Source organism: Volvox carteri, assembly GCF_000143455.1.
Source record: "Volvox carteri f. nagariensis unplaced genomic scaffold VOLCAscaffold_1, whole genome shotgun sequence".
Lineage (NCBI taxonomy): Eukaryota > Viridiplantae > Chlorophyta > Chlorophyceae > Chlamydomonadales > Volvocaceae > Volvox > Volvox carteri.
In genome coordinates, this window is record NW_003307545.1 from 1,039,532 (window position 1) to 1,061,825 (window position 22,294).

Genomic DNA, 22,294 nt, shown 5'->3' on the forward strand with positions numbered 1-22,294 from the left:
GGTTTGGTATTCAACTTTCCTACTCGCCGATACTGCCAAATGGTCTTGGCTTGGCCGAATGGTAGCGGAAATGGCAGGCAGCGATTGATGAAGTCGCCATCACCCTATCCTTCCGGCACTCTTCCGGCACCCTTCCGAACCCCAGGCAGTGGCTGGAGGAGAAGGCCCGCAATCGCTACTTAGAGCAGCGCAACGCGGACACGGCCATTTACGAGGTGGAGGTCAAGACCGGCAAGATGAAGGTAGAGCTGGGAAGAGCGGGGCGGGAGGAACGTACCTTGCTGGGAAGAGCGGGGCAACATGCGCTGCCTTCTAAGCCTTCTAGGCTGGAGATACATCTTAGGGTGGATGGAATGTGTGTGGAATCCTTGGGTATACTGTAAGAAGGGTTCAGCTCCCTTGACATCTCCCTGAGTACTCTTTGCCTGGTGTTACATACACGAAGGACTTGGGGACGCTTTAGTCGTCCCAACACCCAATATCCGCTCCACTCCCGGCTTCCCACTACGGGAGCATGTTTTGCTAATCAGCGTTGATAACACCCAGGTAACATCTGACTTGTTATTGATTTTGCCTTCTCCCCTGTCCCCGCCTCCCGACTCGAACACCTTGCCCGAAACCCCTTTCCCTCCTTCACTCGTCTGTGGTTCGTCTTCGTCTTCCCCCTTCCCCGCGACCAGGGCGCCTCGACCGATGCGCGCGTGTACCTGGAGATGTACGACCCCCACGAGGAGGGGCATACCTCCGGGGAGCTGCGACTGCTGGACAAGGACACGCACGTCAAGCCATTTGGCCGGGGTGCACTGGACCTCTTCCTGGTATGCTGCGGGACCCGCCGGGGGAAGGGGAAACCTGCAGTACATGGTGCTACCAAACTCAAAGAGACAGCTGCCGACGTCCAACTGCCGACGTTCCCCAGCGTGTCGCCGCAGGGGAGGAGGCCGAGAGAGGGCGGGAGGGAGAGAATGGGCCATGAGTTGCTTCTGTGGTTTAGGAAAAGAAAGCCTGGGGTGGGAATGGGATGTTAGGGCGTGGCCTGGAGCATGGCTTTAGGGGGCCGGGGATGGAGAGGAAACGTATGTGCGAGGTGATTCGAATGAGGCCCGGATGCAAACCAGCATGCAAACGGCTGGAGATGATGGAGGCGGTTGGTGGCGTGACCTGCGCGCACCACTTCCCCCCGTAACTTAACTTGCTCGGAGCATATTTCGGCGCTCGTCAACACACCTGGCGAAACCTGGTAGCTTTCAGAAATGCAAAACCGTGTGTTCCATCACGCCATCACCACCACCACCACCGCCAACAATATAACTCTATAAACAACATCAACAACTCACCCGCAGATTCCCTGTCGCAACGTGGGCTTGCCTAAGCGCATCAAGGTGTGGCACGACAACACCGGCCGCCGTCCCGACTGGTTCCTGGAGTACATCCGCATCCGCAAGAAGGGCGCCATCAACTGGACCGTGTTTCCCTGCCAGCGCTGGTTCTCCACACACCTGGACGACTGCCGGATCAGCCGAATACTTTTCGCAGGACATGCGACGCCCTACATCCAGTACAAGGTGATTGGACTTGCGCGTTTTTGGGCGTCTCTCTATGTGCTTGTGTGCGTGTGTGTATCTCTGCGGGTTGGATGCGTGGCTGTCTTTATGAGCTCATAGACATGTGTACGCACTCTGCTCCGCCTAATTGCCTCCTTACGTTCCTGCCTGCTTTGCCGCTGTATCGTCCACTTCTGTATGTGTGTGCTCGCGTGTGGATTGCCTTATTTTCCGATGGCCTTAACCGTGCACCTCCACCCCGCAATGTTTGCTGTCGTTCTTCGTGCCGGCTTCTTGCCACGGCCGCGGTCAACACACGCTGTCGGAACACCGCCTCGCTGACTCATCCGCCAGGTGGTGACGTACACCTCCGACATCCGCGGCGCCGGCACCGACGCCAACGTGCACTTCATCATGCACGGCACGTTGGGTGACGGCGCCCGGCACATTCTGTCCAGCGGAGCTGACGACTTCGAGCGGTGAGCGCGCATGTGTGTGGCGACCGCACGTTGCAACCTCGCCTGGTACATACAACCTCCGTTGCCTCCGGGTGCTGCTGTTGGTTGTGTGGTTTGGGGTTGTGGGGACTTCGGATCGCGTAGCCCACGCACCTACATGGCGCGTATTTCACGCGGTATGGCGGTGAGATCTGGGTGGACAATATACCGACGCTGAGATCTGGGTGATATGGGGGGGTGGGCTGCCTGTTCCCCCGACGTCGCATTTTCACGTTCCTTAGGCCCGTGGTTTTAGATCGTTCCAGGGCGGCCCCCTCACTTCACCTTGGCCCGCTTCACCTGCCTTTACCTCTTTCCTCCGCCTTTCCTTGTCTTTGGTCAGGGGCATGGTGAACGACTTCATCATCGACGACGAGGACCTGGGTGACTTGTTGGAGGTAGGGTTTTGTGTGCGGGCCCCCCCTGGAGGGACTTCTTGGTGACTTGGGGTGGGGTGGGGTGGCCTGCATGAGTGAGAGTGGAGCTGCGGAGCTGAGGAAGCACGCGAGTTGATGGGGAGGGTAGTCAGCAGGGGGTGAAGTGGGTAGAGTTAAGAGGGGTGCATGTATGTAAGTATGTATGATGTGTGGGACAGGGGGGCATATCTTCACCCGTGGCCGCTAGCCGGCGAAACCCTGCCTTCCCCGGTATTTCGGGGCACCCTCATCCAGTCACCCTAGCCGACGTCTCAGTGGATCGCTCTGGTTCAGCACCCACCACCGGCACCCAACTGAATTCGCCGGATCAACGGTGGCTAAACTTCATTCCTGGTCAGCTCCTAGGTCAACTTTATCCCCGGTCATCACCGCCCATCGACTAGGGGCATTCTTACCTTCCACCATGGGAAGTATGGATTTTCGACCCTGACAGGTCTCGATCCTGGAACCTCCGGGGGCATCGGTGTGTGCGTTACCAGTAGTGCCTGAACTTGTATGCATATATGTATGTATGTATGTGTTGCTAACCCTTTTCGCCGCTGCCGCCACCGCCACTTACTTCACCGCCTCTGCCTTCGTCGCCTCCCCCTTCTTCCCCGCTGCCACTACGCAGATCACCATCGGCCACGACAACACGGGCCAGGGCGCCAGCTGGCACCTGGACCACGTAACGGTGACCAACCTAAAGACCAACGTCACGTACCTGTTCCCCTGCCGCATGTGGTTCGACACGCGGGTGGGCGACGGAGCCCTGGAGAGAACCCTGCAGGCGGCGGAGTGAGTGCGGGCATGTGATGACTGGGCTGGGTACTTGCCTGTCTGCCTGAAATGTTCGAAGAGAAGGCGAGCACGGGAAAGGGGGTATAGTAGAAACGGAGCTGGTGAGTGGCAACGCGGCAGGGAGGATGTATGAGCCAGCCATTACTCACAGCCAGCCACAACTCACCCATTCCGCCCACCCTTCTCCACCCCGCCCTCCCTTCCCCCTGTTTCCCATCCAACCCCGTGCTAACCCCCTGGTTGTTGTCTCGGGCCGCCCTCGTTTCCCCGTAGCTCCCTGCTGCGTATGGCCGCCTACGTGTTCTACGTGTACACCAGTGACATCCGGGGCGCAGGGACGGACGGTAAGGACCACCGGTTGGGGGCCCCGAGGGGCACTGAGGGACGAGCGTTAGCCAGCCAGCTGTCTGCAGCGCCACACGCTTGTTAAGGTGCTCCTGCTGCTGCTGCTGCTGCTGCTGTTGTTGTTGTTGTTGTTGTTCCTGTGGTACGCATACCGTCTCAGGGTTTGTGCGTTGCGTTTGGAGATTCGTGCATGCTGATCGTTTTTCCGGGGTATACTGTGTTTTTTCTGTTTTTTTTCCTGGGATTCTGCGAGAACGTGCAGTTGGCATTGGCATCTAATGGACCTTTCTGTCCAGGGGGCTCGAGATCCAAGGTCCAAAAGAGGGGGGGAATTCCCGGTTAGGGGGATGAAGGATAAAGGTTTTTGAATCTGCCACAAAATCTGCACGTCTTTGCCCTCTTTGCTTCCACCCATCTTCTGCCACTGCCCACCAGCCGACGTGTTTGTCGTACTGCACGGCGAGCACGGCGACACGCCCGCCACGGTCCTTCCTTCCCAGCTGGAGCACTTTGAGCGGGGCCAGGCCGACGTGTTCAGGTAAGAGGGGCGTGCTAAGGGTTGGGGCAGAGAGGAGGAAAAAGTGAGAGGAAGGGCGTGCACGTGGGTAAGTTAACACATGGGTCGCGAACATGTGATGGGGTTGCGAACGAGCGGATGTGGGAATGAAGCATGACTGTCGCGCTGGTGTGGGGGTATCCACTGCCCGGCCTTGATCCCCCATCCATCCAACCACTCACACGCATACACACACACACACTCTCTCTCTCTCTCACACACACACTCACTCTCTCTCACACACACACACACACACACAACACACACACACATACACTCTCTCTCACTCACACAACCAGGCTTGAGCTGCCCTACGTGGGCAAGCTGCGCGCCCTGACTATCGGCCACAACAACAAGGGCGACAGTCCCGACTGGCACCTCATGATGGTGGAAGTTGTGGAGGAGCCGGACCCACACCTACACGAGGAAGACGAGGACGACAAGTCGCCGGTGCGAGGTCGGCTTGCCGCCCTGTTCCCCCCCTCACCGTCGCGGCCGTCGCCTTCGCCGCCACCGCCGCCACCGATTACGCGCTTCGTGTGCAATAAGTGGATCGGTCTGGGCCATCCCGACCCGGATAGCGGCGCACCGGAGGGGGTGCTGCAGCGCACGTTGAAGCCTGGTGGTGAAGACCCCCGGTTGGAGATGACGGACTACCGGGTAAGACCATCTATCCGTGGGTCGGATAAAAATGTGGAACAGTATACAATAACAATATTTTGACAATCCTGTGTTGCTAATGTATACTGCTCCATGTCTCCGTGGGGAGAGGAGAAAAGTTATTTTAATGCCGGTGTATATCCATCCCTTGTGCCAGAATCCGAACTCAGCAGGAAAAGGGGAGGGGGGAAAAGGGAATGTGCCATGCGAGCCGTCATGCCCGCGCCATACGTGTGCATGCCGTGTGTCATGACGCAGTACATTAGCACACAACGGAAATTGCGCTCCGTGTAGATAGCGCAAATCAAAATTTCCTCATGCTGTCGCTGCTGGCCCATCCTGCAGCTGGAGTTCCACACAGGCGATGTGCGTGGCGCGGGCACTGACGCCACCGTCAGCTTCGTGCTCACGGGCGAGCGTGGCGACAGCGGGCGGGTGCGTGTGGACGCGGCACTGGAGGCGTTTGAGCGCGGCGGCATCGACGCTTTCACGTTCCGCATGCGGCGGCTGGGCAAGCTACGGCGGATGCTGGTGTCTCACGACAACACTGGAAAGAACCCGTGAGTGTCCACCTGGGAGTGGGGGGAAAGGAATGGCGGAATGTAATACGATATGATATGATATGTGGAAATATAAAAACAAGAAAAAGTTAACTTTATGAAAAATAAAATAAAGTAATTATGAAAATATAATATACATATCCGAGCCGCGTGACCACCCTTTTCCATCCCACGTGACCCTTCATCATCCGAACCTCTCCTATTCCCTATCAGTCCGCCCGCACCCTATTCCGCCTGCGAACCCCCGGCCTCTAAACCTTTTAAACCCCCGGCCTCTCCCACTACGCCACCGTCTCGCTACGGACAGGGCCTGGTTTCTGCTCAAGGTGGTGGTCACCAGCACACACCCAGAGGAGCCGGAGGTGCGGCAGACGGAGAAACGGCCCCGTGTGTGTGTGCTTGTGCGCTTGTGCGTGCATGCATACGTGGGGGGTTGTTTGTTAGACCGGGGCGTTAGGGTGTGAGACCGCCTGAGGCGGTGTGTTTCGTGTCAAAGGGCTCACAGGCTGACGGGGACACCGCCTTCTATCTGCGATCCATGAACACCTCTTACAGCCGTTTGCACTCCCTCCTCCTCCTCGTACTCCCCTTCGTGTGGCGCTGATACTGGTGTATCACGTCTCCAAACCCCCCCGTGGCACCCTCTCACCACCCAGACCACCGTGTTTATCTGCAACCGCTGGCTTCAAGACCCCGACCGTGCCGTACACCCAGCCGTCGAGCTGCTGCCAGGCGGCGACCTGCCGCCAATCGTACATTACAAGGTGGCCGTCACGACGTCGGACATCAAAGTACGTGTCTCTCGAAAAATACTTTTTAGCACGGCGTGGAGGAACATAACCAGGACCAGGACCTGTTCACCTGTTCCTCCTCCTCCTGTTTCTCCCCTTCGCAACCGTTGCTATTCACGAACTACTTCTTTCCTTTCACGGATACCATGCTCTCAAGTCCAAATCCGCGACCCCTCTCTCAACCCGACCGCCAGGGTGCTGGTACTGAGAGCAAGGTATACCTGGAACTCATCGGCGCAGCAGGCCAGCTGGGCCCCGTACATCTGGACAACCCTGCGGCCTTCGAGCGTGGCGCCACGGATACCTTCATCCTGGATGCCCTCGATTTGGGAGAGCTGCTGTGTCTGCGGGTCACGTGCGACGGCAGCGGCATGCGACCGCTGTGGCACCTGCACCACATCGATGTCTGGCGGGATCCTGCAGTAACGGACCCGGAGGCGGCGGTGTACTTTCCGTGCAGGTAGGTGGGTGAGGTGGTGGAGGTTCGACTTCGGGTTGGGTGGACGGGATTTGGGGATTTTGGGCGGGATATTGTCTCGCCCCCGACTTAGGGTTTCCCGCAAGTCCACCCAACCCTTTCCCTTTCCCCCCATTCTTTTTCCCCGTTTCCCCGCCTCGCAAACGTGCTTCTTGCATATGAATTCCGCGCTGTCGTCTGTCTGTGGCGCCGTGGCATGTGCATGCGTCAGGGCCTGGTTTGACAAGGACGCCGGCTTCGTGAAGGAGCTCTACCCGGGCAAGCGTACGGACGAGGCGGTCAAGATACCGTACACACTTCGGGTGAGGGTAGAGTGGTTGTTGGTTGCCCGTCCAGTTCTTTTTTTTCGATTTGAAAGCATGGCTGTACCCACCTACACGTAGGGGATACAACCCGTGGGGCTTTATTCGGCCTAGAGTTGCGCACTCGACCTGGCCTGAACACACAGCCAAACCCACGCAGGTCTGTCCAAAACCCTGCACTACACATCACGGCACGACACGGGCTTCCTCCGCCCCCGTCCGTGTTTGCACCCTCTAAAAAAACAATAATACCCTTCCCCCTGCTCGGCCGAATCCAGCAGTTTGTTTTGTGTTTTTTTTCTGTGTATGGCTTCCCCTCCGTCCCCGTCCGCGCTCTCCTGACACACGTACAAACGTGCACACGTACATGCACATGCACGTGCACTCCTTCACGCGCGCGGACAGGTGTACACGGGTGATTTGAAGAACGCCGGCACGGACGCCAACATCAGCATCAACCTTCAGGGCGACCGCGGGGAGAGCGGCTACGTGCCCCTGGTGGCCAACTACGACACCTTTGAGCGAGCCCAGGTGGATACCTTCGAGCTGATGCTGCCCGATGTGGGCCGGCCGTTGTTCCTGCTGGTTCGCAGTGACGGCACCAGTCGCAAGCCCACCTGGTTCATGGACTTTGCGGACCTGGCCTCCGAGAACATACCCCTCACGTACTTCGTGGCAGGTAGGTTGCGGGGGAGGGGGGATACGGAGGGCGGTAGGCAGTAGGGGGCGGTGGGCGCCCACCAGCGGCCTATGGGTGGGGGGTGGGGGGTGCGGGGAGGAAATGGGTGTGTGCTGTGTCGGGGGGTGATGTGATTGCGGGACAGGGGGCTAAGTGGACGGATAGAGAGTTTGAAAGGGCGGGGAGCTGGGAGGTGAAAAGAGAGGGGAGCGTGCTCCTGATATGGCCAAGCAAGATGTGTTTTGGAGGTCAGGCCAGGCCAGGCTGTGGCAGGGAGGTTTGTCGTCTGTCAAACGCCAACATGTGGTTGTAGCTCTTGAGAGAGCGCCTCCCTGCACCATTTTCGATCAACCGACTGAACGAACTGAAGCCAAATCCATTGCGATTGGTTTCATGGTTGCGTGCCGGTGGCCGATTTTACCTTCTTCTCTTCCCTTCCGCTGCCCCCCTCTTCCTAGGCATGTGGCTGGGCCCCGAAACCGGTCTGGAGATCCGCATCCCTGCCGGCTTGAGAGACCCACGGGTCGGCCGAGTGGAGTACCTGGTTCAGGTCCACACATCCGATATCAAGTGAGTCAGTCGTCTTGCAGCGTTGCATTCAACGTTGAAATCTGTCAGATGGTTCGGTGCCACGGAGCCGCATCTGGCTATCTAATCGTGCCATACACCACGCTGCGAATTCTACCACGCAGCGCTGCGAAACAATACCTACATTATGAGCCGTTCCGTGTGCTAGAAGCCCTGCGATACCATTTTGTGTGTGCTTCATTACTGTCCTGCCGTGGTGAGGGCTGCGTCGTGAGGGCTTTTTTTTGGTTTGCATCTCCCCAACACCTCACCTTGGTGCCGTCCATCCCCCGCTCCCCGTTCCCCCCCATGCTTGCTCAGGAACGCGGGCACTGATGCGGGTGTATGGATTGAGCTGGTCGGTGACGAGCTGACCAGTGGCCGTCAGGCGCTTATTGACACCAGCAAGGACACGTTCGAGAGGGCGCAGGTGTGCGGCTGGCGGGGGGACTGGCTGGGCGGGTGGTGGTAAGAGGAGGGAAGCAGGAGGAGGAGAGGAAGCAAGAGGAAAGCAAGAGGAAAGCAAGAGGAGAAAAGAAGAGAAGATACGGCAGGAAAGGAGCGGGCGGTGGTAAGAGGAGGGAAGCAGGAGGAGGAAAGTTCAGCGCGATGTCCGTCATAGCTCCATCAAGATTTCTCACTCTCCGGACTGTCTCACTGTCCCCTCAATGTGTGTGCTCCCCAATCCCGACTCCAACCTCAATAACATCCCCCCCGTTACTCCTCTGTTCAACGTCCGCCCCACCCCTACTGCCCTGCTACCCTGCACCACGGCCGCAGGTGGATGACTTCAAGGTGGTGTGCCAGCCTTTGGGACCCTTGAGGTCTGTGCGCGTGTGGCATGACGGCAAAGGAAAGCCGTGGCATCTGGACATGATCGTGGTCACGGCACCCACAGGTGAGAGCTGCTATATAAGAGGCGGTATGTATGAAAGCTTGTTGGTGGGGTGGCTGGGTGGATGTGGGCGTGCGTATATGGATGTGCGTATATATGTGAAGCGTTTTTAACTGGTAAAACTGTGCTATGAGAGAAGCGAAAACGTGTTCATGTTGCCGTCAGCTTTGAGGTGGCCTGTTTTAACGGGCAGAAGCTCCCTTCTTTCCTTCCTTCCTTCTTTCTTTCCTTCCTTCTTTCCTTCATTCCCGCACTTTCTTCCGCATTTCCTTCCCCTGCCCTGTCCGGCCCTTCAATGTTTTCGGGTTCCCATTATTTCCAGGTGAGAAGTACTACTTCCAGTTCTGCAACTGGCTGGGCCCCTCCAACCCCATGGCGGAGATAAAGGCGGGGCTACGGGACCCCAAAGCCGACCAGAAGACATACAAGGTAGGTACGACGTACGGCAGGGAAGCACGCGAGGATGTAATAAGAACGTACACGAAAATCGCAAGGTGAACCTATGAATTTGTGAAACGTCGTGTACAGCGTGTCGTCGTTGTAAGCACGTCGTATGTAAGCAGATCTGTAGGAAGGAATGCTGACCTCTGCAATGACTTGCGCTTGGACCTGCCTTCCGCCCAGCCCAGCCCAGCCCAGCCCATACTTCCCGTCGTGTACATTTATTCATTTTTTGCTGTGTAGTTCTAAGCCATGTATTCCCATAACGAAGTCGATACCTTCGTCCTTCCTTTTACCTCCCGCGTCCTTCTCACGCTCCCTTCCTTCCCCCTACCCTACCTGGCTGCGTGTGTGTTGTTTTGTGTATAGGTGGTGGTTCGTACCTCGGACCTCCCGGGAGCCGGTACGGACGCCAACGTGTACTGCGAGCTGCGAGGCACTCGGGGGGGCACTCCACGTCATCAGCTCCGGAGCCGGGCGGTCAACTGCTTTGAAAGGGGCAAGGTACGGCTGGATACGGTCGGGGCATCGTGTATCAGATATGCGTTTGTATATGTGTGTGTCCCACACCACACCACACCACACCACACCACACCACACCACACCACACCACACCACACCGAACTGGCTTAGAGGGCGGAGTTGCGTGGGCAGGTCAGGTTACAGCGACTCTGCTTTGTTTGGGGGAGGCGTTTCATATACTGTATGGTGTTTGGGCCCAGACGGGCTGTTGAATCCCATCCATCGCGCTCATCCCCCCCCTCTTGTCTTTCCCTCACCCACTCAACCCACACCTCCCCGCGCTTGCGGCCCTCTCCGCCCCTCCTCGCTCTTTGCCATTGTCCCCCTCCACCTCCCCCTTGCGTATCTGGTACTGTGCTATGGATACTTTTCTTGTTGCCTGTCCCTGCGGCGACATCATCCTATTTTATTTATCAATGCAGTCTGACGAGTTCGAGGTCAAGGCTGAGGATTTGGGCGGTCTGCGGGAGATGGTAATCGGCCACGATAACACCGGCATAGGGCCCGGGTGGCACCTGGAGCAGGCCGAGGTGACCGACCCCGCCACGAACCAGGTACGTGTGTACGTGTGTACGTATGTATGTGAACGAACCAGGTACGTGTGTACGTATGTATGTATGTGTATGTATGTGAACGAACCAGGTACGTGTGTACGTATGTATGTGAGTGAATATGTGAGTGCGCATATGTGGGTGTACACGCACATTCTCACACGCAACCTTTAGATCTACCCGGCTAAGTTCGATTTAAACACACACAATCACACGCGCACACACACGAGTGACTTCACTTTGTTCTGCTTATGCTGCACTTCGCCTTTAGTGCCCTTCCTTTCTTCCATACACACATACATACGCGTATTGCATCGTTAGGGATCTGTTTTTCTGCCTTCCCGTGCCCTCCCAACCTTCCTTCTCTACCACCTAACGCTTCCCTGCTCTGAGCTGCTTGCCCCACCTACCTCGGCAAATACGCCTTCACCCATTTCCCAGACCTGGTACTTCGAGTGCAATCAGTGGCTGGACACCAAGGAGGGAGATGGCCGCACGGAGCGAGTACTGGAGGCATCACTGCAGGCAAGAACAGGGGCGAGAAAGAATAGGGAGGGAGGGAGGGAGGGAGGGAGGGAAGGGCGCAGAGGCCCAGGCGAAACTGGAGGAGGAGGAGGAAGAGGAAGAGGAAGCGGAAGGTTTGAGGGGAAGGGGAGCCGCGGCAGGGGACGTGGCACGTGCGCTGCTGCTGCTTACGTGCGGGCGTCCGGTGGGTCACTGTTCCCGTTCCGTCGTTCTTTTCACCCGCACCATGCTTCTTATCCATCATCGTCGTCGTCGTCGTCGTCGTAGCCTTGTCTTTTATCAAAAATCTTGTGATATACTTTATTTTTTATTAATTCTGTTACATTCATGATCTTTAAATAAGCACTTAAAGATATGTTTGAAAATAAACAAACAGATAAGAGCCAAAGAATAAAATATCTTAAAAAAATCGAAAATAGTTTTAAAAAAGAGTTGCTCCCTTTCTGTTGCACCTCACCCACCCACGCACTGCACTGCACTGCACTGCACATGCGTACCGTCCCAGGACCCCCGCAACAGCCGGGTGACGTACAAGCTGCGAGTCAAGACCAGCGACCGGCCCGGTGCGGGAACTGACGCCAACGTGTACATCGACCTGCGGGGGGAGCTGGGGTCCACAGGTGGGGGGAATTAGGGGGGTTGTGTGGGGGGGGGGGGGGGACGGGGGAGAGAGAGAGGGCGGGGAGGGCAAAGAGGGGGTGGGGAAATCATCATCATGGTTCAATGGAAGAGGTACTCTCGTCGGCCTTTATAACCGGGTAGGGAGGGGGGGGGTCACGGGGTTGGTCGGATCGGTTGGGCTGGGGTACCGATGCCGTACGTGCCTCCGTGCTCCCCCACACGTGCTCCCCCACACATAAACGCGTCTCCTCGCTAAAACCAAAGTTTAAAACCCGTTTGCCCTCCAGCCATGTACAAGCCTTGACAAAACAATGCTAGCTGCGAACATTCGTGAAGCACACGGACCGGCCCCATTTCTCACAACAACACAACAGTCAACTTTCTTTAAATCGATCACCCCGCCCAGCCCAGCACAATCCCCCCCCCCACCCCGTAATACAGATATGCCCCACTACACCCACCATACACACACACACAGGCAAGACGTTCCTGAAGAACCGCAAGCTCAATAACTTCGAGCGCAATTGCCTGGACGACTTCACCGTCACATGCCGCCATCTGGGCCCCCTGCGGGAGATGCTGGTGGGGCATGACGACACTGGCCTGGGGTCGTCATGGCACCTGGAGTACATCGAGGCATTCGACAGCGCAACCGGAGTGGTGCGGACGGGGAACAGGGGATGGGGGGGATGAGGGGGATGGGGGGGATGAGGGGGATGAGGGGGGAAGCGGTGTGCGGGGATGGTGAGGAGGTGCGGGGTGAGACGGGTTGCAGGGTTTGGGAAGTATATATATATATGTGTATAGCGGTATGTATTTAAGTGGGAGCTATGAACTTGGACATGACTTCGTTGTGGGTGGGTAAATCAGTGGTGATGTTAGGGCCACCACAGACAGACGCCACGGCAATAGTTGCCATCTCTACTCAATAAATGGGATCAATTGGGTGATGTAACGAAACGTCAAAATATGGACCCTCCCACCGACCTCCGACATCGCAACTGAAGTGTGCGCACCTGTCTTCTCCTCTTCTTCTTTTGCTCCCATCACCCCCTTTTACAGCATCAGCTTCAGCTTCAGCTTCACTCGTTCGTGGTTCGTCTCCCCTCACACACACCCCGACGATCCACCTTCTCACGCGAACGCCCCTCCCTCTCCCCCCCTTTCCGCAGACCTGGTATTTTGACTGCAACGCCTGGCTGAGCTCTACGGAGGAGGACTGCCGCCTGGAGCGGGTGCTGCCGGCGTCCCTGGAGAACCCTGCCAACAAGAGAACCAACTACAAGGTGGGGAAAGGGGGATAATGTTAGTTGGATTACAGTAACTTCTTCACCAGCTGGATTTTCGTAAACTTGCCATTGATGCATGCAGCATATAGTGTACAAAAAACCCAAAGAACCCAAAGAAGAACCAACTACAAGGGGTGTTCGGAGGGTGGGCATGTGTCAGGGATTGGGGAGTCGAACGGACACGAGGCCTTGCCGCAGGCGTTACGCCTACGCTCTTCAGTAGCAGTAGGGGTTGGGGTTGGATTTGGCCGTGACCTCACCTCACCTCACCTCACCTCACCTCACCTCACCTCACCTCACCTCACCTCACCTCACCTCACCTCACCTCACCTCACCTCACCTCACCTCACCTCACCTCACCTCACCTCACCTCACCTCACCTCACCTCACCTCACCTCACCTCACCTCACCTCACCTCACCTCACCTCACCTCACCTCACCCCGCCACCCTTCCCTCTTCAGGTGCTGGTGGTTACCAGCGACCGGGCGGGTGCGGGCACCGACGCCAACGTGTTCATCGACATCTTCGGAGTCAACGGCACCAGCACGGGCCGCACACTGCTTAACAACAAGGGCAACGACTTCGAACGAGCCCAGTCGGACACCTTCACAGTGGGTCTTAGGGCGGGGCGGGGCGGGGCGGGGGCCGTCTATAAGTCGCCTGTACCGTGTGAACTTGACAAGGAACTGGGTGGCAGCAAGCTGCGGCTTGGGTTATTGGGTAATTGGGGTGGGAACGAATGGCCCACTGGAAAAACACACCGACCGGATCCCCGGGTTCCCCTGCCGGTGTTTACCCCGGTTACCGTATCTGCATGGACACCGCGGGACGTACTTCACCCTCCGGCCCCCCGCATTGCCCCCCAACCCAAACCCAAACCCGTCCTCTGCCGCTAAATCATCTGATACCCACCTGATCAGATTGCCGGCCGCGATGTGGGCCCGATGAAGAAGATCCGTATCGGCCACGACAATTCGGGCATAGGGCCCGCCTGGCACCTCAACCGCGTGGAGGTGACCAACCTCAAGACTGGCGAACACCGCATCTTCCCCGCCAACCGTTGGTTCAGCAAATCAGACGAAGATTTCCAAATCGAGCGAGATCTCTTCCCCGGCGACGTACCAGACCTGAACGTGGATTACGAAATTGTTGTGGTGACGTCAGACATACCTGGAGCGGGCACCGACGCCAACGTGTACGTCCAGATGTACGGCACGGAAGGCGAGGCGGGACCTTTACGACTTGACAACCCGAAGAATAATTTTGAAGCGGGCGATACCGACGTGTTCAACGTTCGGGCTCCGGATTGCGGCGATCTGCAAAAGATCCGGTTGTACCACGACAATAAGGGTTTCGGAGCGGCCTGGCACTGCGAAATCGTCATTGTGGGTGTACACTGCATCTTGTTGGGGGTTGCGGGAGGTATGCCCTTTTTGCGTGATCTGAGGTGATGTGGGAAAAGGTGAAATGGAATCGGGTTCTCCGCACTTCTCCGGACATGACAGGAGTCAGCTGTCGGGCGGATTGGCCCTCTGGTACACGTTTGAAGAGGCGTTTGAAGAGGCGCCGTCGAGCTTCTAGACTTTGCCATACCCGCCGGCCCCCTTTCGTCTTTCTACTAGCGTCCCAATAACCATTTCCCCCCTCCGCACCAGTCCTCCCTGACACTCGCTTTCCCCCCCCTCTCCCTTTGTCGCGTCTTCTTTCTAACCTCCTGTCCCCTCCGTGGCCTGTCACCCACCTTTATCCCCTCCCCCCCGTGCTCCTCCACCCTCGCGCTTTGCTTCTCCCGCCCTATACCTGCCACACTGTCGCGCCCGTCGCATAAATAGATTACCAATAAGGCCCGAAAGCGCACCTGGTACTTCTACTGCGGCCAGTGGCTGGATAAGAAGTCGGGGCTGGAGCGGATTTTGTCGGCTTCCGACACCGACCCACGGGCCGCCCTGGTCACTTACACGGTCACTACACACACATCCGACATCAAGGGCGCGGGAACCGACGCCAACGTGTGTATCGAGATGTACGGCACCAAGAGCCGCAGTGGCGTACGGGAGCTCAAGGGCAAGGGTAATTTGTTTGAGCAGGTAAAACGACTGGCGGTTGGCGGTTAGCAGTTAGTTTACAATTATACCGGACCTCTAATGGTCAGACATGTTGGTCATAGCTAGGTGCGTGTCGTAATCTCTCTCTTTCGTTATCTTCTTTGTTCTGTATTCATATACTTGTACGTGCATATGGACAGGGAAAATCGGACACCTTTGCTTTCAAGATGCCGGACCTGGGCGACCTGACGGAGTTGGAAATCTGGCATGACGGTTCAGGTTTCGGAGCGGGATGGCACCTGGACTTTGTGGAGGTGCACAGCAGCGCCACCGGCAAGGCAAGTGGCAGCGAGAGCGGCGTCGCGTGGGGACGGCGGAGGGGTTAGTTGCCAGATGTGTGTGTATGCGTGTGCAGGGCGCCGGAGTTCCTAGGTAACGAAGGGAAAGGACGCAAGGACGCATCCCGTGGTAAATAACTTAAAGTGCCATCCATGGCAGAACAACAGTTCTCCTCCGACCATGACCAGCACCAGCACCAGCACCAGCACCAGCACCAGCACCAGCACCAGCACCAGCACCAGCACCAGCACCAGCACCAGCACCAGCACCAGCACCAGCACCAGCACATGGGTCCTCCTCCTGACCCTTCCCCCTCCCCGACATTCCACCCCTTGAACATTTGTCCCCCTCAACCCCCTCCCCCACCCCCACCCCCACCACCCCACCCCACCCCCACCTCCCCACACCTCCCCACACCTCATCCCCTTCAGATCTACTACTTCCCTTGCGGTCGCTGGCTCGACACCAAGGAGGACGACGGCCTCATCCGCCGCCGGCTGCCGGTATCGTACAGGGACCCGCGTTCTTTCAAGGCGCGTTACCGCGTCAGCATCACCACCTCCAACCTGCGGGGTGCGGGCACGGATGCCAACGTGTTCATCCAGCTGTTCGGGGAGGAGGGGGAGACGGGCCGAATCAAGCTGGACAACCCGGGGAAGTGAGTGGCGGGCGCAACATGGGGGGGATGAGGGAGGAAAATATATGTGTGTGTATCGGGTCTGACCTGGTGCGCTCATGTCCTCACGTCCTGACGTCCGATCCCGACTTGGAAGTCCCCAACCCGGCCCAAACACGCACCTGATACCTACCCTCTCATGACACCCTGGCACCTCACTACCGCCGCCGCCCAGGAACGATTTCGAGCGCGGCAACACGGACGTGTTCCTGTTCGAGGACAAGAACGTGGGCAACCTGCGCAAAATCCGCATCGGCCACGACGGCACCGGCCTGGGTGCGGGCTGGCACCTGCAGCGTGTGGTGGTGGAGAACCTCACCACGGGCCAGATGGTGGTGTTCGACGTGAACAGGTGCGGCTGGGTGGGGACAGGCCTCTGCTGGGGGGCTGTGGGGCTGTGGTCGGGGCTGGTGAGGCTTAGCGGGGGAGCTAGGTAGGCAGTGGCAGCACTACCAGTAGTACCCTGCCGGTGCCGGACCAGAGCTGCGAATAACTCACCACACCCACACCCACACCCACTACCACTACCACACCTACTACTACTTTATGAGATGGGAGGGCTTTCCTTAGCGGTCAGGTTGGCGGCCGGGTCGGCGACCAGGTTGGGGATCCAACTTCCAACTACCAACTTGTGCATCACGCACACCCCCATTGTGTGTCAGGTGGTTTGACCGTGCGGAGGACGATGGCGCCATCGAGCGGGACCTGTACCCCAGCAGGGGAGCCGCCCCCGGCGACAACGCGGTCAACTGGCGACTGATCGTTGTCACAGGTGAGGCGGTGGTGGTGATAGTGCGGCCGGTGATAGTGCTGCCGGTGATAGTGGTGGTGATGGTGGCGCTAGGAGACATGCTGAGCCGCGATAAGAAGAGTACTAGTAGCGTTTGTGTGCGCGCATGCATGCATGGGTGGTTATGTCCTTTCATCGTACCTCAGTGACATCGGGCCGGACATTGGCCACACGACAAGTGCCTCGCTATACGCGTCTGTAGGTGTGTATACGTGTGTGTACATGTGTGTCGGTTTTGTTTTTTTGGGGAGGCTCCGACTCTCCTTTCCCTCGCGACCCGTTCACCGCTAAACCCCCAAAACCCTCCCTGCCCCCTGGGGGCCCCAGCCAACGAGCGCGGCGCCGGCACCGATGCGGACGTGTTCGTGACGCTGCACGGCGACCAGGGCACCTTCGGGCCCTACACTCTGCCTGCCCCCAAGGAGGCCTTCGAGACCGGCTCCACCGACACCTTCAGTCTCACCACGCCGCAGCTGGGCCGCATTCAGGCGCTCACCATCGGCCACAATAACAAGGGTTTCGGAGCGGCTTGGTGCCTGTCGCGAGTGGAGCTCGAGAACATGAACACAGGCACGAGCTCAGGGAAGGACGAGGGGGAAGGGGCCGGAGGACGACGGGGGACGATGTCGGGGGAGGTGTGGGGGAGTTGTGGAGGGTAAAACCCAGGACGAAAAGCCCTACCCGGACCGCGCGGCGCTGAAGGCAGGGAAGGGAGAGGACAGTGACGGGTGACGGGTGGGACCTAGAGCCTGAGGACCCTAGAAGGAGAAGCAGGACCCTGACGAGGAAACTCCCTCTCACCCTCTCCCTCTCCTCCTCTCTCTCCAACCTCTCCTTGCCCCTTCCTCCCCCCCCCTTCTCCTGCTCCCCTCCCTCTTGTGCCCCTCCTGCTCGCCTCCTGGCCCCACCTCCTATTCCTGACTCCTTACATATTCTCCCCATTCCCCATTCCTAACCCCCAGGCGAGCGCTACATCTTCAACTTCAACAACGCCTGGCTGGACTCCAAGAACGGCACCAGCCGCACCACGGCACCGTCCATGTTCGACGAAAACATGGCCGGTATGGGCGGACCCGGCGGAGGCGGTACCGGCTCTGAGGGTCCCACCACCGCCACCATGGCGGCTGCCGGTGAGGGCAAGGCCAACTACCGTCTGGAGCTGGCTACTGGTCTGGGTCCGGAGGGGGCCATGGTGGATGGTCAAGTCATGGTGGACATCATCGGAGCCGAGGACCACACGGGTGAGGGTGAGGGGGAGGGGGAGGAAGGGGGCCCGGAGTTGGAGGCTGCTACAAAAGCCTTTTCAAAAAGAAAAGGACAACACCGCCACAGGGGTCTGGCACACCTCCAAATCTGAAATACGTCGTAGTAGAAGTTCGGAACCCGTCATGACGGAAAGAAGTGACACAGTCCTAGGTATAGACCCGGAGAGAGGGGAGAACGGGAGTAGTGAGGAGGGGGTTTGGAGGGGACTGGACAGGAGGAGGGAATTGGGTGGGGGCAGAGAAGGGGCGGACCTCCAGGATGTATGAGGCTAGGGCGGGGAGGGGTATACATGTATATGTATACGTGGATTGCGGGGCGGGTCAGAAATTTTGTTTCTGTTGTGGGGTGTTTAGAAGCGGAGGGGGGTTGATGGAACCGCACGAAGGCAAGGCAGGGGAAGGCGACGAGGGGTTCACATGGGCGGTCCAGCTATTGGGTGTAGCAGGATCCGTACTTCACCATCAAACCAACAACGAACGACTGCCAACGAACGACAACCACCGCCAACTGTTTGCTGAACCCGCCGTCGCAGGGCGGCAACTGCTCGAGATGCCTTCCGACGGATTCCAGCCCGCCCGCGTGGAGGAGTTTGGTCTGGCGGGGTTGCCGATGGTGGGTCCAATGCGGCAGCTGGAGCTGGTGCATGCGGGCAGCGCGCCGTGGGAGGTTCGCTACGTCAAAGTGCACAACGAGACGACCGGAGAGAAGGCTGTGTTCGTGCCGGAAGGGTGAGTTGTTGATCGGTGGGTTGGTCATAGTTGTCGTGGCGGTCATGATCACACTGTACGTACCATATGGATTTTTGGCCACCATCCACTTCTGGGGAAGGAAAGGTCCTTCCCCCGAACCGAACCGAAACTACTATCGTACATCCTGGCACCATTTCCCTTGTTGGTGTGGTTGTTAAAAGGGTGTGTGTACGTGTGCGTGTGCGTGTTTATATGACGGTATTGTATTACTGTGGTGGTATAGCCGGGTTCCCGCTGTTGAGTGAGTTGAGCTGTGTATGTCCCAGGCGTGTAGCTCCTCTCCGCACTTCCCTGCACCCCTCCCTCCCGGCGCCACCTGCTGTCCCCCTTCCTCGTCCCTTCCTACCCATCTCCCTCCTGCTGCCCGCTACCCCCCCCCCTTTTGCAGTCCGCTGTATCCGGGTGTTCCCGCCCTGCTGCACCTGTGGACGCCCCTGCCATGCGACTACCGAGTGGAGGTGCAGACGGGGGACACGTTCGGGGCGGGAACCAACGCCAAGATCAGCATCAACATATTCGGAGAGCTGGGTTCCACAGGTGAGCGGTGGGCGGTAGTGGCGGGTAGGGGGAAAGACGAACCACGAACGAGTGAAGCTGCTGCCAAGGAAAGAGTGTAAGAAAAACAGAACGGACCACTGGGAAGGGGGGGAGGGTTTAGCTTGGCCTGGGGGGTTCCCCACATCACACATCACATCACGTCAAGTCACTTCACTTCACGTCTCGTCTCCCTGGGATGATGACCCCATGATGGCTTCGCCTCTCCTTCCAGGCCGCGTGGAGCTCAAGTACGACGGTACGGAAGGCAGCGGCGGCGTGTGTGGCGACGTGTGTGCGACCAAGCCCTTCCGTCGCAACCAGCTAGATGTGTTCACATTGCGGGGACTGCAAGACACGGGCGACATCCGGCAGATTGATATCGGCCACGATGACAGCGGCGCGGGATCCGGTGGGTGGGTGTGGGTGTGGGCGGGTAAGATTGATGTAGTTAGGGATCCGTTCCCCCTTGGCACCTCCCGCGATTGCTCTTTGGCTGCTCGTGCTGGTGTTGCAATTGAGATGTGGGGGAGGTGATGAGGACCAGCAGGTTCCCTAGCAGCAGCCCTCGAACACCACCTTATGTAGCTTGGGTATGGGTAAATGGTTTGCAGGGTACACGGGGTATGGGTGCAGCTACCCGGGGGCCCTACACAGCCCCGGGGGCCGCACGTATGAAGACAAGACAGACGTACATGTAGACATGTAGGCATATGCACACGCGTGATGAGACAGAGGGACATAGAGGCAGGAGGAGGTATGATGATGAACCGAAAACTCAATCCCTTCTCCCCTCCCCTACCTCTCTCCCTTCCTCCCTCCTTTCCCCTCCACAGCCTGGTTCCTATCCTGGGTCCGAGTGACCAACCTAGCCACCGGGGCATCAGCCTACTTCCTGTCCGACAGCTGGCTAGCCAAGAACAAGGGAGACGGATTCACACGCCGCCTGCTCACCGCGATGGTGGGTGCTACCTCCCGTAGTTGGCTTGTGAGGAGGGGCCCCAAGGGAAGGCGGTGTGAGGGAAAGGAAGCGATATCATTTAGGGCATTGTCACCTCTTGAGCCGATTCCACCTCTTAAAACCCGGCATGCTTTAATTACCCCGCTACCTCCATCCCTCCTTCCACTCCCGACCCCTACATCCCGGGCCCTCCAGAGCAACACCGGCCCCTCCCTGGCCAACGCGGGCACGCTGGCAGACGGCACCGCCACCGCCCACGTTACCGTGTCCCCGCGGGAGGGGCTGCTGGACCCAGCCGCCGCTGCGGGCCTGGCTCGCAAGCTGGCGGGGGGGGCAGGGGGCGGCGGCTCGGGTTACAAGATCACTTTGCACACCAGCAACGTGTGTATGGCGGGAACGGGTGCTGGTGTGTTTTTCGAGCTGATTGGGGAGTACGGCTCCTCAGGTAGGAGGGCGGGGGGTTTGAGGGAAGGGGAGGGAGGGAGGGCAGGGGCCCAGAGAGCATGTCGACATAACCGTTTCGATGCGCTGTAGTGGAGATACAACGCTTGTGGGGTGGGCAGGCGGCCTGGGCAAGCTACAGGCTATGTGCTTCTGTGAAAATGTATCGTAGATTGTATGGGTCTCGGTGTTTGCGTGTCTTTTTGTGTGTGTGTCTGTATGTCTATGTGTCTATGTCTATGTGTTTTGCACGGGGGGTATTACGGGGCCGCTACGCCTCATCTGACTTCTGTTGTCAACCACTCAGCCACTCAGCCCGTCGGTCTTGGCCGCCGAAACCCTCCTCTCCACACCCCCCACACACCGACGTCCACACCCACACCCACACTCGCACCCACACTCGCACCCACACTCGCACCCACACCCACACTCGCACCCACACTCGCACCCACACTCGCACCCACACCCACACTCGCACCCACACTCGCAGGCACCGTCATGGTCACCGCCAACCCGCAGCAATTCGCCCGTGGCTCCTCCGACACCTTCATCTACCCGCGGCTTCCCTTCCTGGGAGAGCTGCTGCAGATGCGTGTGGGTACCACGGGGGCTGGTGTGTTCGCCACCTGGCACCTGCGCGGCGCGGAGGTGGTGCACCTGCCCTCGGGCTCTCGGTACGTGTTCAACTGCCACAACTGGATCGATAAGAAGGTCAACTGGCAGAGGGTGCTGGTGGCGACGACGTCCGCGCCGGCGCCGGCGATGACGCCTTCGATGGGCGGCCGAATGGGTTTTTATTCATAGTTAAAATTATGAATAATCAGTCATATAAATTCTTATATGAAATTACATACTTATAATTTATAATAATATTATGAGTAAGAGCTGCGAGGAAGTGAGAATGAAGGATGTGGGTATTAATTTTACATGAAATTGACAAAAAGAAGGTAATTATATATAATTCCGAAGCCGAATGAAGAAATGCTGATGTTCCCTACTTGACTTTATGTACGTATGTGCCTGACGGCGCTTTTTTTGCTCCATGTGCTGCTTCCGAGCCTTATGTTAGCCAGGGCAGCTACTGCCGTGGGCTTATAAGGAGTATTGAATGACGTCTTGTGATGCACGTGTGAGTGTATACATGTGTGTGTATGTGTACGAATGTATATATGTATGTATGCTGTCGTGCTGCTTGGTACGTGTGTGGGCGATAGACGCCAATGGCACTGCTGGACGTGGCGGGGGTAGTGGCGACGGTGGGCTGTTAGCGGTAATATGGCGCGCGCGCGCGTGTGTGTATGTATGTATGTTGGTTCGAAAAGACCAATCGGCGATCGAAAAGCGACTGCTGGCTGCGGCTGACTGGCTGCGATATACACATACAAATAACTTGCTGATATCACTTAGGCGGCCGAGCCATTCTTAGGTGAAAATGGAGATGGGGAGAGGGAA

At 57.9% G+C, this 22,294-nt stretch overlaps 1 protein-coding gene across 1 annotated transcript in view; it reads left to right on the forward strand.

Annotated features, from left to right (window-relative positions):
• The window catches only part of VOLCADRAFT_102645 (uncharacterized protein), a 22,682-nt gene extending 874 nt beyond the window's left edge, over positions 1-21,808 (forward strand). The window contains exons 3-42 of the mRNA XM_002945624.1: positions 150-242; positions 681-818; positions 1,344-1,565; positions 1,899-2,023; positions 2,385-2,439; positions 3,092-3,255; positions 3,532-3,602; positions 4,039-4,141; positions 4,459-4,819; positions 5,165-5,379; positions 5,687-5,741; positions 6,036-6,170; positions 6,365-6,630; positions 6,860-6,950; positions 7,356-7,629; positions 8,088-8,199; positions 8,518-8,626; positions 8,977-9,094; positions 9,414-9,520; positions 9,902-10,036; positions 10,477-10,584; positions 11,047-11,109; positions 11,636-11,750; positions 12,230-12,411; positions 12,924-13,037; positions 13,503-13,652; positions 13,962-14,426; positions 14,874-15,128; positions 15,287-15,400; positions 15,857-16,083; positions 16,277-16,453; positions 16,764-16,873; positions 17,219-17,539; positions 17,854-18,138; positions 18,690-18,885; positions 19,295-19,443; positions 19,676-19,852; positions 20,277-20,401; positions 20,597-20,846; positions 21,333-21,808. Of these exons, the coding sequence (XP_002945670.1) occupies positions 237-242; positions 681-818; positions 1,344-1,565; positions 1,899-2,023; positions 2,385-2,439; positions 3,092-3,255; positions 3,532-3,602; positions 4,039-4,141; positions 4,459-4,819; positions 5,165-5,379; positions 5,687-5,741; positions 6,036-6,170; positions 6,365-6,630; positions 6,860-6,950; positions 7,356-7,629; positions 8,088-8,199; positions 8,518-8,626; positions 8,977-9,094; positions 9,414-9,520; positions 9,902-10,036; positions 10,477-10,584; positions 11,047-11,109; positions 11,636-11,750; positions 12,230-12,411; positions 12,924-13,037; positions 13,503-13,652; positions 13,962-14,426; positions 14,874-15,128; positions 15,287-15,400; positions 15,857-16,083; positions 16,277-16,453; positions 16,764-16,873; positions 17,219-17,539; positions 17,854-18,138; positions 18,690-18,885; positions 19,295-19,443; positions 19,676-19,852; positions 20,277-20,401; positions 20,597-20,846; positions 21,333-21,646 (6,759 nt within the window). The 5' untranslated portion in view covers positions 150-236 and the 3' untranslated portion in view covers positions 21,647-21,808. The remainder of the gene's footprint in view (positions 1-149; positions 243-680; positions 819-1,343; positions 1,566-1,898; positions 2,024-2,384; positions 2,440-3,091; positions 3,256-3,531; positions 3,603-4,038; positions 4,142-4,458; positions 4,820-5,164; positions 5,380-5,686; positions 5,742-6,035; positions 6,171-6,364; positions 6,631-6,859; positions 6,951-7,355; positions 7,630-8,087; positions 8,200-8,517; positions 8,627-8,976; positions 9,095-9,413; positions 9,521-9,901; positions 10,037-10,476; positions 10,585-11,046; positions 11,110-11,635; positions 11,751-12,229; positions 12,412-12,923; positions 13,038-13,502; positions 13,653-13,961; positions 14,427-14,873; positions 15,129-15,286; positions 15,401-15,856; positions 16,084-16,276; positions 16,454-16,763; positions 16,874-17,218; positions 17,540-17,853; positions 18,139-18,689; positions 18,886-19,294; positions 19,444-19,675; positions 19,853-20,276; positions 20,402-20,596; positions 20,847-21,332) is intronic.
• Positions 21,809-22,294: the final 486 nt, after the last annotated feature.